The sequence below is a fragment of the Macaca mulatta genome, chromosome 3, assembly GCF_049350105.2.
Source record: "Macaca mulatta isolate MMU2019108-1 chromosome 3, T2T-MMU8v2.0, whole genome shotgun sequence".
Lineage (NCBI taxonomy): Eukaryota > Metazoa > Chordata > Mammalia > Primates > Cercopithecidae > Macaca > Macaca mulatta.
In genome coordinates this window covers 5,385,381-5,402,772 of record NC_133408.1, presented here as the reverse complement: position 1 = coordinate 5,402,772, position 17,392 = coordinate 5,385,381, and the positions used below count along the sequence as shown (strand labels likewise).

Genomic DNA, 17,392 nt, shown 5'->3' with positions numbered 1-17,392 from the left:
CAGGCAGACCCGGGTGTGGGGCCGTGGAAGGGACCTGGGGATGGGGAGGGTGATGTTCCACAAGTGGCCCCAAATGACTGACTGTGAACCAAATTCTAATTCTTAAACAAATCAGCTTCAAAGAGGTATGATTTACATGCAACAACATGCACACAACTGAAGCGTGTAGTTGGCTGAGTTGTGATGTGTGTACCCTCGTAGGCCCACCTGTTGTGGTGGAGAACGCGGATCCCTAAGCTTGCAGGAGTCTGGAGTCCCAGCAAAGACAGCCTAAGCCCTAAGCTCTTCCCTCACCACCCTCACTCCCAAAGTTCTCAAGTTCTGGCTCCTGCTTCGTGGAAGCCGGCACCATCCTGGGAGCGCGGAGATGGGAGCTGTAGCCTAGGGCTGGCGAGCACCCTGGGGTCCCATGGTTAGCAGCGCCCCTGGCCTCTCCACACAAGTCAGAAGCACACCCCAGGGTGACATGCAAAACTGTCTCCAGATGTCACCCACTGTCCCCTGGGGATAAAAACAAACACCCTTGCTGACCCCTGCTGATGACACAGCTCACACTTTCTGGCCCATCAGCAGTGATTGCCAACCAGGATGTCTTCTCCAGCTCAGGCCACCATCAGTCTCGGGAATCCCAGCGTGGACAGGGCACTGCGTGCCCCCAAGGCGGCCCTCCCTGGGGGATGGTCTGACTCTAGGGCCGGCTGCTGACAGGGGCCTGTGCTGAGAGGGGCTCAGCTTGGTCTAAAGTGCTGCCGTTGCCTCTGGAAATGCCAACACTTTTCAGACAAAGGGCCCCGCATTTTCCTTCGGCATCTGTGTAGCTCTTCTGTGCTTCAGATCTTTTGTGTGTCCCACGTGTGCCTGGGTGTCTTGGTGTTAGACCCAGGGTTGGGGCACTCCTTGGCCTTTAGACTAAGCTGGCTGGAAGCCCAGATCAGATGGTGCACACCTCCCGTTGTTCTGGGCTGCTGGCCAGTGAGCTGCTAGACAGGTAGTCTGCAGCCTCGGTCTTAACAGCCCGGGCTAGGAGTGATTCCTGTCTCCTCTTAGCTTGTTGAGGGGCTGTCCAACTGGCCAGTAAGAAGCTAGCTCTGAAGCCACACTGCCTGGCCCAAGTGTTGCCACTCATCAGCTGTGTGACCTTGGGCAAGTCACTTAACCTCTCTGTGCCTGAGATACCGCCTCCATTAAATATAAATAACCGGCCAGGAGTGGTGGCTCATGCCTGTAATCCCAGCACTTTGGGAGGCCGAGGAGGGCGGATCACTTGAGGTCAGGAGTTCAAGACCAGCCTGGCCAACATGGCGAAACCCTATCCCTACTAGAAGTCCAATAATTAGCCAGGTGTGGTGGCACCTGCCTGTAATCCCAGCTACTGGGGAGGCTGAGGCAGGAGAATTGCTTGAACCCGGGAGGTGGAGGTTGCAGTGAGCCGAGATCATGCCAGTGCACTCCAATCTGGGCTACAAGTAAGACTCTGTCTCTAAGTAAGTAAGTAAGTAAGTAAATAAATAAATAATAAATAAATAAATAGAAATAATCACAACCCTGCCTGAGACAGGGCCCATTGAGTTTAAATCATACATGTAAAGAGCTCAAGATGGTTCCTGAGCTTCCTGATATGTGTGGGGCCAGAGATGTTGTGGTTGTTGTGTTTTCACTATTGCTGTGTGCCACCTGCTGTCTCCTTGTGTATGCAGGTTTCGTGTCTCCAACCAGCCCATTACCCCCTGTAGAAGCGCCTGCCTTGCCCAGGGGTCAGGCGGCAGCAGGGGCTGGGCTCCGAGGCCTGTTTCTGCTGCTGAATAAGGGGATCCAATGAGGCCGGGGCTGGTTCCCATTTCTGTATTCTAAATTACGAGTTGCATCTCCTCCCAGGAAGAGGCTTCAAGTGTGTATCAGAGGACCCCAGCTCTCCCCAAACCTCCTTCGGTGTTCCCAGTGGAGACTCGGGGGTTTGCTGACAAAGTTTGTTTTGGTGACCGCTGGTCTGGCTGTGCAGCTGCCGGTTTGCCCGGCTTCCCAAGGGTTGAGATTCAAGATATTAAACTGAAATAAAAATAATGCACTGAAATGAGGAAAGTGATCATTAAACCTCAAAAAGTAATTGGATGTTTGGATATACACAACAGGAGACCATGGCTTGTGATCTCAAATTGTCTAATTCTAGTTCTAATTCTCTGTCGTCAGCTGCAAGAGACCTGCAGTCTTGGCAAGGGTGGGAGACCGGGGGTCCTGGGGCTGGCTGCTGTATTAGTGTCCTGGGGCCACCGTTACCAAGGACCACTGACTGGGGGCTTCAAACAACAGAAACTTCCTCTCTCACAGTTCTGGGGACTGGAGAGTCCGAAATCAAGGTGTCGGCAGGGCTGGTTCCTCCTGAGGCCTCCGGGCCTCTCTCCCTGGCCTGCAGGCAGCTGTCTTCTCTGTCTCTTCACACTGTCTTCCCCCCATTCATATCTGTTTCTGTGTCCACATTTCCCCTTTTTATGAGGGCACCAGCCATATTGGATTAGAACCCACCTTCACTAGTTAGATCTGCAGTGACCCTATTTCCAAATAAGGTCACATTCTGAGGTGCTGGAGCTTAGGACTTCAACATATGGATTTTAGGGGACAGAATTCAGCTTATCACAACTGGTGCTAAAAGGTATTGATAGTTCTGGTTTGTAGGACTTTTATTAGGCTAGTGACGGATGCATAAGTACTGTAGAGGTTCTTTGCTGAGGAGCAGAATGGTGTGTGTGTGTGGACAGTTCACTTCAACTCTGCGGGCCTCAATCTCCTTGTCTGTCTGACAGGGTGTCCTTCTGCCTTGTGATGCTCTGATTCTGGCTTCACAGGTCACCAGTGCCCTGCAACCAATGGTCTCCACCATCCACCACCTGCACTCGGCCCCTGGGGATGCCTCCACCACGGTGTCATGGCTGCTGCTGGGCCTGCTGCAGCCACTGCCTGTGGCCGACGTCTCTGCCCTGCTGGGTGACATTGCGAAGCGTGTCTATGAAGTGATCAGCGTCCAGGTGCAAGGTTGGGCTTCCCTCGATCCTCCCTCTGGGGAGGCTGCAGGGTGGGGCCTGAACAGTCAAAATGCAAGGTGGACGCTAAAACCAGACCAGTCCTTTGTCTTTTAAAGGAGGTTTAAGTTCAGGAGTGAAAGAATAACTGGTTCAAGTGTGTTCATCCCACAGGTGTGGGATCTGCCTTCAGCTCACCCTGTAAACTCCGAGTCCCCAAGTACAGACCTCGAGAACTTATTTTGCCCCCCATTTCTGGCCCCTCTCCCCTTCCCTCCATTTCTCCTCAGATCCCTCTGGACTCCTTCCGCCTCGGCAGGCTTCTCCTTCCATCCTAGTGGACACTGGAGGGCAAATCCCAGAGCCACACACAAAGAACTTGTTTCTTCAGTTCTTTGGTTTCCTGAATTTCCTTCTCGCCTCTTTCCCACCCTTGCCAAGGACATTCTTGTACTCCAAAGGCTCCTTCAGCAGAATTTGTCTAAAGTTGAGTTTGTATCTGGCAAAGCACATAGACGTGGCCTTGTTTCTGGAAGAAATTACTTATTCTTTGTTGTTATTGTCCTATGTCAGGAATTGGCAAACCTGATCTAAAAGGGACCAGATAGTAAATATTTTTGGCTTTGTGGGCCCACGTCGTCTCTGTCTCAACGACTCAGCCCTGCTGCGGTAGCAGCCACAGACAGTCCGCAAGCAAACCGCCGGGCTCCTGTAAGGCTTCCTGTACCCAAGCAGGAGGCAGCCAGGCTAGTCTGCTGCTCCCATGGCTTTGCGGGAGGGTAGCTGCCTTGGTGAAGCCTCTTGTATGACACTGAGGAGGCACGTGACAATGCCAGGGCTCAAAGCCATGTGAAAGCTCTAGCGATTGCAGTGATCTCCCTTCAGATCCACACACGTTCTTCAAAACCAAACTGCATTGCTCTAGTGCCATTAAGCAAAGTGTTCGTTCTATCATCCGCTCTGTCAATGACGTTCGGCCAGAGGTTGCAGGAGCACACCTGTGGGTGGACCAGTTGAGTTTATTATTTGAGGCAGCAAGGGAGAACCCATAGCATGGAAAACCATGAGGTCTCTCAGTAAGAGATTGTTAGAAAGAAACTGTTACAGGATGTGGGTTGTGATCGGGTAGTTTGGGGAGGGTCTAGGGAATTGTGATTTTGTTCTGAATTGAGTGCTGTCAGGAAATGAAGGCAACTCCATGATTGGGAATCTCACTACATCTAAGCAAACGAGACGGGCACAATTGCATAAACATAAGCTATAATTTGTGAAGAACTAATAATCACTCATTTGGGCCAAGAGAGGGGCGTTAGTATTTTGTGGATGACACATGAGCTTATCACTGTCTGTGCTTCGACAGCATTATGAAGAGGCTGGTTGCTGTGAGATGGTTCTGTCTGGGAGGACTGGGCCAGCCTCAGAATGTCAGGGGTGACTCTGGGTTTCCTTGTTGGCACAGAAAATACCCATCAATTTGCTTTACCCTTGGGATGGGATGTTTTGGCCCCGTCTTTTCATGACCACCCAGTCTCAGTCCAGCCCAGAGTGATTTGCTCATGTGAGGCTGCCCGGTGAGCTAGCCGCGAGCCCTGCCTGCACGTGGGCCACTGCTTGGATGAAGATGGCCAGCAGCCGCTCGGGGCCCTCTAAGATGAGGCTTCCATAGTCCCTCTTGGGCCCACTGCCCAAGGCACCCCTCAACCGACGTGGCACAAATCCATGGCAGGAGTCCACAAAGGCCATGTGTGCAGGTAGATGAGGACGGCGAGGTGGCAGCAACTGCTGAGTGTGGGTCCTGCTGTCCATCCCTGTAGATGTCAATGAGTGTTTCTACGAGGAGCTCAACACCTGTTCTGGAAGGGAACTGTGCGCAAACCTGGAGGGCTCGTACCGGTGCGTCTGTCACCAGGAAGCTCCAGCCACGTCTCCGCGGAAGCTCAACCTGGAGTGGGAAGGTAACGGCTAGGCTCTCTCAGATGGTGTGGGAATGGCTTAATTCCCATTTGCCCCCGGAATACTCACCAGCAGTGCTTGCAGCTGCAGCATTTGCCCCGAGATAACTTTGCCATGAAATGTCTTACTTTTATTATTATTTTCACATCACTCTGGTATGTCGACTTTGGAAACAAAAGACACAATTCTCCTTATAGCATTCTGTTTTTAGTAGTGGTGTTTCCATTTACAAAATATAGTGACTCTTGATTGCTGGAAATGTCAAATCCTAGAAAACAGCATTCCTACGTGTGTTGTTAACATTGTTCTCAGACAAGTTGTTGGCCGACGATTCATCTGCTGAACCTGTTTTTCTGAAATAGACGATTCTGATGATTCAGACGATTCTGAGGTTAGTTCTGTTTAGAAATAACTCCAAGGACAGTTTTTATATTTTATTTTCATATTGAAAATCAGTTAGATTTGCTTTAGCCCCAAAGAGTGTGTTGATGTAAAATTAAATGAGTGTTGGCAGTGAGCTGCCCTTTTTGTCTTCGAAACGGGAAAAGGGTGAAGGCATTTTTCAAAGGCTGGATGGTCTTCAGACCATAGAGACTCTTCTTGCTGAGAGGGAACGGCTGGCTCACAGGCACAGGATACACTTAGTTCTCTCAACCATCATTGGTCTCCTAGTGGGCCACTCTTGCCTCCGTTCTTTGGCTTAGGAAATGTTGATGTAGGTGCTATTCACTGTGCTCGGTGCTGGTAATGGAAGCATGCAGAAGCAGGTCCTAATCTCTGTCCGTCTAGTGGATTGTGGAAATGGAGACATTTTAGCGCATGAAAGGGCATGACTGATGTCTGCATTGGAACCACGGGGATAAGCTGGGACCGTCCCTAGCATCGCGGGGTCAGCCTGGGGAGCAGAAGAGCGGGCTGGGCGTTGGGGGAAGCACGTAGAAAAATGTGCCCAGGTCTGTCCCTGTTGGGAGTGGGGAGGGATGTACCAACCAGGACTGGCACACGGGATTGGCTCTGCCATCAAGCAGCTTGGAATAAGAAGTAACTGTGTAATCTGAAATGTAGGAAGGCGCTATAAAGATGATACACTGCATGCAGGAGTCTAGGGTGTAGAAGGTGGTGGAGAAAGGGATTCAGGCAACATTTTAGAGGTAGAACCTCTGGAACTTACTGATTAATTCAGTGAAGAAGAGGACAAAGGAAAGAAGACGGAATCCAGATATCTTGACTGAACAATGGAGTAGAGGGTGTTTCCACTGGAGTGGATGGGGAAGATGCGAGCTGTTGTTATTATTGTCAGTAATAGTTACAGCTGAGATGGAGTGAGTGGAGGTGCCAGGATGCTGACTGAGTTGGACACGTGGTGCTAGAGCGCAGAGGTGGGGCTGGGCTGCATATGTGAGTCCAGGGTCACTCGCCTCCAGGTGACACTTAAACCATGGCGTGGCTGAGAGAAGGGAAGAGGCCTGGGGCCTGTGGCCAGAGAACCCCAACAGTGCCAGGTCAGTGCAGGAGGAGAGGCTGCAGAGGACAGGGGTAAGGCAGGAAAACAGCTGGACGGACGTGTGCAGCCAGGTCAGCAGGGAAGGCTCAGTAAGCCCCAGGCAAGCAAGCAGTAAGCTGGATGGCAAGCAGGGAGGGCACACGCGTGGGTAACAGCGGGGCAGGAAAGTGCCCGTGGAACTGCGGGGATCTGGTGCCAGCTTCAGGAGAGCAGAAGGGAAGCAGCCAGCAGCCCAGGTTAGGAAGACAGCTGGAGGAGAGAAAGAAGAGAGAACAACTGAGAATCCTGCAGGGAAGCTTGACTATGAAGAGGCTAAGGGGAGGAAAGCCTGGTGTGGAGGAGGCTGTGGACTCCCAGGGGGTCTCTCAGGCAACGCTGATCCCAGCTCTTTCTATTCCCTGTTCCTTTCCAGGTTTTGACTTTATTGAATACAAGTTTGTTTGGTTTTTTTTAACCTTATTTAAATCCTGCTGCATGTGTAATTTTATAAGCTGCTTTCTTCAGTTCCTATAGTGTGTACAAAGTTTCCAAGAAGAATCCTGGTTTTCACCATGACAATTATTGGTAGTTGAAAACTAACAGCTTTCTAAAGCAATCATATAATATTCTTTCCCCTCACGGGAGTACTTCTGTTGCTTCCAGGAGTCTGAAACTGTAGCATTGTGACAAGCGTTACAGAGAATCTCTTTATACCCAATTTGAATTCGTTAATCATTTAATTTGCATGTTCTTTTTCCTTAAAAGGACTCAACAGTGAGGACCATCCCTTTGTTCACAATAACAGCACGGCTGGCAGTTGCCGGCACTTCACATACACTGGGCTCTGCTCTCAGCACTCTGTGGGTATTGCTTCGTTTAGATTCTTAGAATAACCTCAAGAGGCAACTACTCTTCTTACGCTATTTTTTCAGAAGAGGAAATTGAGGGAGACAAAGGTGATTTTCTTGCATAAGATCCCAAGACTGGTTCTCTGCAGACGCACATGAACCAGCTGTTCGTGACTCCCTGCCACCCTCGTCATCCCGACGTCATCTTCCCTAGCAGCCCTCTGGAGGGGACCTGCCTGAGAGTGTGATGGCCTCTCCCCCGTCCTCTGGGGCTGTCCTTGTCCTGGTGCACTCAGGGAAACCGCCATGCCCTTCCCACCTTCATGAGTGCTTAGGACCAAGAGTCGGTAGAGCTCCAGAAGACTCGAATTATTTTCTTTGGTGTTCCAGAGCCCAACTAGGAAAAGGAGTCTAAGGTTGTGGTTTATTTATTTAATTAATTTTATTTTTTGTAGAGACAGGGTCTTACTCTGTCACCCAGGCTGGAGTGCAGTGGTGTGATCACCGGTCACTGCAGCCTCCAGCTCCCAGGCTCCAACCTCAGCCTCCAGAGTAGCTGGGACCACAGACGTGCACCACCACAGCTGGCTCATTTTTAAATTTTTTGTAGAGACGAAGTCTCACTGAGTAGCCCAGGCTGGTCTTAAGCTCCCAGCCTCAAGAGATCCTCCCTCCTTGGCCTCATAAAGCGTTGGAATTGCAGGCAGGAGCCCCCATGCTCAGCCTAAGGTTCTGATTGGCTCTTCTCGTTGTCCTGTGGGCGAGGGGTGGAGGGAGTGGACCAGTCCCCAGAGCCAGCTGTGGATGTGGTGGGCTCCAGGGTCAGACATTCCCCCTACCACCAGGAATGTTCCCCTCCTATCAGAATGAGGCTGTGTGGGGAGAGTGGCCTTGCCTTCCGCCTGCTGGCAGATGAATCCCTGGTGCCCCGCAAAGAGCAGGCACTCCACAAACATTTCCTGGATCAATCACGGAAAGAGAGGCTTTCACAGTGGTCATCCCAAGGATCTCCAGGTGTTAAAAATTTCCAGCCCAGCTCTGGCAGCAAAACACTGAGAACACTCCTGTACCCGGCAGCACGTGGCCTTGAGATCCACTTAGAACTTCACACCCCATGCACACCCCACGGCACCCCACTAAGTTCTGCAGAGAACCGTCTATAGATTCCTGCTCTGTGGCTTCCAGGGTGAGAATCCTGTCCCTTTCGTGAGCGCAGAAGGTTAGAAAACAGGTATTTTCCGAATAGTTATTTTTACCCTCGTCAGTCATCTGGAAAAATATTAGATTCTATTTACGGTTAGGTCTGTTGGCAGTCACACTCTGCCGTGTTGCTTGGCGCAGTGAGCTGCCAGATTACGTCAGGATACACGGCCGCTCGAGCGACCGCCAAACACAAACAGGGGAGGCTGCGCGGTCCTGGCTTCACTTCTAATAGGGCAGGACACACTAATCCAGTGTTTCCAGTTCAGCAGTTTAGAGTGAATTCCAATTGCACATTGCTAAGGAAACAGCATCCCTGGCACCTTCCCTGCTGAACCAGAGATGAGTCATGGCTGCCCAGAAGAAACAAGGGCCAGACTGTCAGACGTGGAGAACCCAGGGTGCTTTACCCAGATAGCGGCAAAGTTCTGAACTTGTGTTCCTAGCTGTGGATGGGGAGGGCTGTGGAGCAGGGGCTCTGGGGCCTGAAGTTTAGATTAACCACATTGCCGTGGCCTTGGGTCATGCAAACACAGAGTCAAGAGCATCATTTTCTAGGCCACATTTAAGGGGGACACTGAAAAGGGTCCCCATTTAAGGGTGACCAAAGGAAGGTGTTCTGGCTAATGAAAACCAAAAACCAAGTGATAGGGGCCTACCCTGGAAGAGAGGAGTCAGGGGTAGAAGGAAGATTTCTAGTTTTAAAATACCGCAAGGTCTGTCCAACAAAAGAGAGATTGGCCTTAGCATGTTAGAAGTTGGTTGGTTGGTTTTACAACACAAAGAAAACTCTCCAAGCTGTGCTGTCCAGCCACGGGAACAGCTGCAGTGAAATTTCGCTAAAGAAGGATTGGGAGAGGCCAGGCGCGGTGGCTCAAGCCTGTAATCCCAGCACTTTGGGAGGCCGAGATGGGCGGATCACGAGGTCAGGAGATCGAGACCAGCCTGGCTAACACGGTGAAACCCTGTCTCTACCAAAAAAAAATACAAAAAACTAGCCGGGAGAGGTGGCGGGCGCCTGTAGTCCCAGCTACTCGGGAGGCTGAGGCAGGAGAATGGCGTAGACCCAGGAGGCGGAGCTTGCAGTGAGCTGAGATCCGGCCACTGCACTCCAGCCTGGGCGACAGAGCGAGACTCCGACTCAAAAAAAAAAAAAAAAGAAGGATTGGGAGATATGTAAGTTTCCTGGGTTTCCTTAACAAAGACCCATGAACTGGGTGGCTTCAAACAAGAGAAATGTATCCTCTCACAGTTCTGAAGACCAGAAATTTGAAATAGTTAGCACTGGGCCCAAATCAGGATGCCAGGAGGGCTGTGCTCCCCAGAGGCTCTGGGAGAATCCATTCCTTGCCTCTCTGCCCTCTGGTGGCTACCGGCATTTCTTGGCTTGTGGCTGCATCCCTCCTACTTCTGTTTTTGTTTTGTTTTGTTTTGTTTTGTTTTTTGACAGGGTCTTGCTCTGTCACTCAGGCTGAAGTGCAATGGCACAATCTCGGCTCACTGCAGCCTCCACCTCCAGGGTTCAATTGATCCTCCTAGCTCAGCCCCCCAAGTAGCTGGGACTATAGGCACACATCACCACGTATGGCTAATGTTTGTGTTTTTTTGTAAAGATGGGGGTCTTGCTATATTGCCCAAGCTGGTTTCAAACTCCTGGGCTCAAGCCATATGCCCACTTTGGTCTCCCAAAGTTCTGGGATTACAGATGTGAGCCACCACGCCTAGCCCTACTCCATCTTCAAGGTGAACATCTTTGTTCTTTCTCTGTTCCAGCTTCATACTGCCTTCTCCGTTGTGTGTGTGTGTGTGCATGTGTGTGTGTCTGTGTCTGTGTGCAAATCTCCCCTGATTCTCTCTTATAAGGACACTTGTGATTGCATTTAGGGTGGACCTGGGAAATCCAGGATTATCTTTCCATCTGAAGATACTTCACTGAATCACATCTGCAAAGATTCCTTTTCCAAATAAGGTCACAGTCATAGGTTGCAGGGATTAGGACTTGATATCTTTGAAGGTTGTTATTCAGCCTACTACTGGTGATAGGAAAGCTTAGTAGTAAGGCAAATGAACTTTGCTATTTCTTATTGTTCAGCTTTGCCATATACTACCTACTTGACCTTTCTAGGCCTCAGTTTTGTCCTCTGTAAAATGGGGATCCTAGAAGAACCTATTACTTGGGATTGCTGTAAGGACTAAATAGGATAACATGCCTGGTGCACACAGCACCCAGGAAACATTACCTGTAACTGTGTCACCGATAGCATGGCTGGTTTGTGACATGGATGTCGTGGGAGGGAGTACTGTAGGGGGCTCACACCAGGGAGTTAATTTATAGCTCCCTGCAAGTTCCTACTGCTGCTATAATGTATACTGCACAGCTTGGACACTGTAGACATTAACTCATCCTTGTTCCCTCAGTGTGTATGGTGATGCTGGGTGCATAGTAGATGCTCAATAAAAAAAATTGAGCCGTAAGAAATTGGTGCCCTTGTTGGACAAACATGGTCCAATATGGACAATTCCAAATGCTTCAAGGTAACAGACTGGAAAAGGGCCACACAGATATTGGATGGGAGCGTTGTCCTCAGGGATAATGCATTTCTTTGGATTAGATGAGATTCTCTTTCCCCAAATGCTCACGATCTCTCCTAGAAATCACTGATGGCAGCTTCTGCAGATGCCTCCGAGGGCTTTCACAGCATTTGAAATGCCAGATTTGCAGGTCCCCATCCAGTGATCCAAAAACCCACTGGCATCTTAATTTAAAGATTAAACATATTTATTAAAAGAGACAAAGCATGCATTGCCAGCCCTGTACCCTTTGAGACTTCTTTCCAAACACCATTCCTCTGCGTTCTTTTCAAATAAGTACGGGTGCCCTTTTAATTTTAACTCCGCTCTGCTGAGAAGCACCCCCCTTATACAATGCGCTTTTAAATGGCCCGTAATCTGGGTGGGCCATCTGTTGTCCCACCCATGTGCTCTCTCACTCTGCGTCAAGTTTGATATCTGAATGGCGACAAGGAGGCAAGGTTGGAGCCCTGGGTGTGGACTGGGGGCTGCTGTTCAAGCCGCTGGGCTTGCTCGTGGCCGCCCCACTTTCCTGTTTGCAGGGCGTTTTGCTGTCACACCATCCTCCACTGACATGGATAAAAAAATGCTTGGGGCTGTGTCCTGACTGTACAAAAATAGAACAGTCAGTGCTTTTAGCAGACTTTTTGGAAAAGAAATTGTAGCCCTTCCTTCCTTTTTCAGTGAGACATACGTTCCCAAGGAACAGACTTTAAAAAGCTGGGTGGTTGTTAGAAGGCCAGGCAGTGGGGGGTCTTTTTGATTCCCGGGTTCTGGTGACCCTGGAGATGGGGGTGCCACCCACAATCTCAGGTCCCAAGCTTTGGGCGACCCTCAGTTGAAGCATTTCTGCTTTTCTTGCCACTAAAGAAAATATCATAAAGAATGAATCCATGTCTGTGTCTCTGATCAATATGCCAAAAATCACTGGATAATCCTGTAAAAAGTATAGATGTGTCTTTTAAAAAATACATTCTACCCCACATCCTAGGAGTGTTATTAGGACACATCAGAATTTGGATGGATGTCACTGATCCCGTCCGAGTGAAGTCTGTGCAGATTCCCCTAACAGATGCTCATCTACTGGGAGGTGGAGCGGCAGGGTTTTCAGTGGGGGAGCTCACCTACACAGGGCCCAAGACTCAAAAGAGGCAGCTCAGTCTCGGATTGGAAGGAAGAGACAGCAGGGCTATGTCGCGTGGTGGTGACTGGGCACTAAATTGGATTCTGAGCCTCTTGGCAGCCAAGGCGAAAAGGGAAATGAGCTGGATAGTGTTGGTTTTTTTTTCAATTTGTTATTGAGAGAAAGCGGGCACATGTGTCTAAAAACAGAATTTTTTTCATGATACTAGAAAGTGTATATCCTACCAATCCTTACATAAAAGGCTTTGGGAAGCCACACATTATAAAATTATTATTTTCTTTACCATGGTTTTGCAAAATATATTTTTTAAAATTCTTCATTGCTTGTTTTTATAGAATTTAAACTCTCATGTGAAAATTTTGGTGACTAGACTGGGGGCCATCTACTTTTTATATAATTCTTGCTGCCCAGATACTTGCTGTACAGCCAGAATTTTTTTTAACCAAAAAAGAGCTTCAATGCTATTTGAGCACTGGCATATATGTAGGTTGGTACATCAGAGCTTTGCTCCCTGAGGCATGGATTTCAATAGGAAAGCATAAAAAAGGCAATAAAGGAAGCTCAGCCTGGTTTCTGAGTCCTGCTTCCTGACGAGGCCATCGTTTACGGCGTGATGAGTCAGCCCAGTGCAGACGTTCTCGTGCAAATGACCAAGTGCTTGTCATGAATCAGAGCAGCCCAGGGCCCTGGGAGAAGCTAGCAAGGCAGCATTTGTAGATGTGGCACAGAAACCTTACACTGTCGTGGCCACTGCTACAAATGTTTTCTGTACAATGACTGCCAACGGGTCCCCAGAGAGAGTGTCCTGACTTTCTAGTAACCACCGATTCTGGATCCCAAGGAGCCCCACGACTCAATGCTATTCATTGTGTAGACAGAGGCACACTTGGATGACTCCTACACACTAACTTGGCTCAGTGATAGAGAGGCTGAGATTTCAACCTCAGACCTCTTGCTTCTCCATTTCATCTCAACTATCCCCATCACTGAATGCAATCCTGAGCTACCTTCCAAAATTACTCAGAAGCCTGGAGAGAGAGAAGATTGATATTCTGTTTTGAATGAATGGGTTTCATTTATAATTGGAAAAAAAATAAAAACAAACAAAAAAACAGCAAGTGGGCCAGGCGTGGTGGCTCACACCTGTAATCCCAGCACGTTGGGAGGCTGAGGCAGATGGATCACGAGGTCAGGAGATCAGGATCATCCTGGCTAACATGGTGAAACCCCATCTCTACTAAAAATACAAAAAAATTAGTAGGGCATGGGGGTGAGCACCTGTAATCTCAGCTACTTGGGAGGCTGAGACAGAATTGTTTGAACCGGGGAGGTGGAGGTTGCAGTGAGCCGAGATCGCACCACTGCACTCCAGCCTGGGCGACAGAGTAAGACTCTGCCTCAAAACAAAAAACAGAAAACAGCGAGTGCTGTCCTGCATGGGTCAACTTGATCAATAAATCAGTGAAAACCAAGTTGAGACGAGGCTGTGTTACCTGCTTCAGAAGATAAAGCCGCCCTCGCCGACCCTTTGCTCGTCTTCTCTTCCTGTGCTTTCGTAGATTGTCCTCCACTCAGTGACTACGTGGTCCTCAACGTCACCAGTAGCAGTTTTCAAGTATCCTGGCGTTTAAATTCTACGCAGAACCACACTTTCCATGTCTGGGTTTACCGGGGTACGGAATTGCTCAGGAGCGTCAAGACACAGGGCCAGGCACTGGCGGTGGCTGGGCTGGAGGCTGGAGTGCTGTACAGGGTGAAGACCAGCTACCAGGGGTGTGGGGCCGACGTCTCCACCACGCTGACTGTCAAAACTGGTAAGGCCCCCAGTCAGAGACCCACGTTAGCTTGTGCACTTGTCTTTCTATACCAGTTCCATGGCCTTAGCACGTTGCATTGTTCTTCCTATAACCAGGGCACCAGAAGTCACTGACCGTCCCGCACTTCCTCCCTCCCCTCCCAGTTATCCCACTGCCTGCCCGGCATTGCACCGGCCCGCTGGCGCCTTCACGGGCTCCCTCGCTTCCCCACATCTCACCCTGTTCGGGGTTCACTCTGCTGTGTGAGGGGACAACATGTGGAATCGGAAGAACCAATAAGGCATCAGCTAGAGTGAAGCAAAGGAATAAAATAATAATAAAGCAGAAGGCGGCAGCTCCTGGCAGGCAGATCAGGACCCTGCCTGCTTACCCCACAGCACTGAGGCCGTCTAAGTTCCCTCCCTGACAGGGGAGAATCGCTGACGTTTTCATGCCTCGCTTCCCTACTGATGCATGTAAAGTGAATGCCTTGCCCACCACATTTGTGCTGGGACGAAATGTTTTTGCTTTTCGAGACAGGAACTCACTATGTCACCCAGGCTGGAGTGCAGTGGTGCGATCACAGCTCGCTGCAGTCTTGACTCCCTGGACTCAAGTGATCCTGCCACCTCAGCCTCCCTAGTAGCTGGGACCACGGGCACATAGCACCATACCCGGCTAAATTTTTTTATTTTTCGTAAGGATGGAATCTTGCCATGTTGCTCAGGCTGGTGTCAAATTCCTGGGCTCGAGTGATCCCAAGAGGAAACTTTTGTCCCCAAAACACATGATGCACACATGAACTCGGCACTTTGTCGGGAAGGAGCCGGTGTGGCCCATCTGGGTCTGTCCCATGTGGCCCACTTGGCTCTGCCCGTGACTTGCTCCCCACTTGCCTGGTGCCCAGTGGTGCCTAGACTTGGTCAGGTGAGGCCTGGCTGGTGGAAGTTCTCCCCAAGGCTGGCCTCCGTGGCTGTGGGATGTGAATGTGGGGTTGCTGGGACTCCATTCTGGTCCTGGGTTCTCGACGTGTGTGTCCCTGATGTAGAGCTGGTGGGAGCCCTGGGCTGTGGGCTTTGGGCTTCACGTCTCAGCAGAGAGTGCAGAGCATAGAAATTGCTGCATAAATACCATACTGGGGCCTTTCTCACTCACAGAGGTTAATGCTAGTGACAGTGAGTGGTGGCGGAGAATGAATGGCGGAATGTGGCTCAGCCCTACATCCTTTTCAAACTGATTTGGGGTGAACCTCAAGCTAAGTCCTCATAGCAGCCAGCATGGGCATCCAGAGAGCCCCGAAGCACCCCGGCCATGCTCGACACAAGCCCTCCACTGTACACGCAGCTTCCCATTCCAAGCTGACTCCACCTCATCTTCTCATTTCATTTCCAAAGTACGCCGGGACTAAGGGGAGGAGGAACTCTTTTCCCTCTTTGGAAACTGAGGCCTGAGAGGCAGTGCCATTATAGAGCCATCCTCCAGTTGCAAAATTGATCTCTATGGGAAATGCAATAGGAACTTGCAGCTCCCTGCCCACCCCACCAAACCCGTGCGTTCACCCTCCCCACCCTACCAAGCCTGTGCCCTCACCCTCCCCACCAATCCCGTGCCCTCACCCTCCCCACCAATCCCGTGCCCTCACCCTCCCCATCCCACCAACCTCGTGCCCACCCCACCCTCCCCACCCACCAACCCGTGCCCTCCCCACCCTCCCCACCCACCAACCCGTGCCCACCCCACCCTCCCCACCCTACCAACCCCATGCCCTCACCCTCCCCACCCCACCAACCCCATGCCCTCACCCTCCCTACCCACTAACCCCGTGCCCTCACCCTCCCCACCCCACCAACTCCGTGCCCTCACCCTCCCCACCCCACCAACCCCATGCCCTCACCCTCCCCACCCACTAACCCCATGCCCACCCCACCCTCCCCACCCACCAACCCGTGCCCTCCCCACCCTCCCCACCCGCCAACCCCGTGCCCTCACCCTCCCCACCCCACCAACCCCGTGCCCTCAGGAAAAAAATACCTACATTCCAATGTCAGGCACAGATAATTTGGAAGACTCTAGAAGACTCCTGAATTACCAACCTATTCCACTTCCCAGCCTTGATTTTCTTTCCTTTTCCAGATTATAAAAATGCCCTTCTTTTGTAGAGCCCTTTTTGAAGGAGCCCAATTTGCTTTAAAGGCCTTGTCTAATTCCACCTTGTCATGAGCCTGTGACACCAGGAGGCAGCAGGGCAGGTGTTACAGTGGCACCTGATGCCCAGAGCCTCCAGGGAGTCTAATTCCCAGGGTCCTGGAGGAGGCCGCTGGTCCACGAGGCTCTACGATATGTCGGGGCCTGAGAATCGGAGGCCACAAGGAGTGCTCCTCCCTCTTGCTAAGATGGGAGATTCACAGGGGCCCCAACTGGAAATATACAATATACGACATTAGTGGCATTTCTGCAGCCTTAAGTGTGGCATGCATAGGTGACACACTCTCTGATGGCCCGTAGTTTGCCAGCTGGGAGAGAGCCAGGGTGGGGCACAGCTGCGGGTGGCTGTTAGATAACCAGAGAAATGTGCAGAATTGCAGCCGACCTGCTCCTGTGCCTGCCGACGCTTGGGTTGTGCATGCTGAGTTTCTTTTCATAATGAGAGACGAATATTCCCGTGTCCCATCTTGAACCTTTTTTCCATCTTTGCTTATGTCCAAAAATAATGCAACCTCCCTTGTAAGTGAGCAACCCTACCAGTTTGACTGGCTGAGTACGTTCTTGAGAGACGGGACTTTCAGGGCTAAATTCTGGAACGTCCCAGGCAGGTTGGAACCCTTCGGTCACCCTGATGTTGGGGGCCTGAGTAAGGGCCTTGTGTGAGTACCCGCTGGGCCCTGTGGTTATGAATAGGGCAAAGGAAAGCAGCAGCCACCCCATGGGAAAGGACCCTCCATGCACTGGTTGAATCCCAGTTCCTGTGGGTACGGGCTGTGTGTGACGTTTGCACCTCCTTCCTGGGATGTCTCTGCCCTGGACATAAAAGTGATTGTTTATTCTTTCGTTTCTTATGTTTATTTCCCCCAATTAGGATACCTCAATCCAAGATTCATGCCCCAACCTATTAAAAAAAATTCTCCGCTAAAGAGTAGGCTTCATGGAAAACATTAACAGACAAGTGTGTGACTTTTGACCACAGGCTAATTTGTTTCACTGTCTGTCTCAGATGCCCAGGTATTTGAAGTCACAATAAAGATTGTAAACCACAACCTGACAGAGAGGTTACTCAACCACAGCAGCATGGAGTTCCAGGACTTTTCTAGACAACTGCTTCACGAGGTAAAGCCACAATGAGACATAAAAATCTTTTCTTGGGCGTTCTGAGTGAGGACATCAAA

General features: G+C 50.5%; 1 protein-coding gene across 8 annotated transcripts in view; it reads left to right on the top strand.

Moving 5' to 3' along the window:
* The window catches only part of UMODL1 (uromodulin like 1), a 135,489-nt gene that overhangs the window by 80,354 nt on the left and 37,743 nt on the right, over positions 1-17,392 (top strand). For 7 of the 8 annotated variants that reach the window (XM_077995719.1, XM_077995718.1, XM_077995717.1 and 4 more), the window contains 4 exons: positions 2,841-3,027; positions 4,829-4,969; positions 13,773-14,027; positions 17,221-17,333. In XM_077995719.1, the coding sequence (XP_077851845.1) occupies positions 2,841-3,027; positions 4,829-4,969; positions 13,773-14,027; positions 17,221-17,333 (696 nt within the window). The remainder of the gene's footprint in view (positions 1-2,840; positions 3,028-4,828; positions 4,970-13,772; positions 14,028-17,220; positions 17,334-17,392) is intronic. The other variant, XM_077995722.1, reaches the window with a different exon arrangement.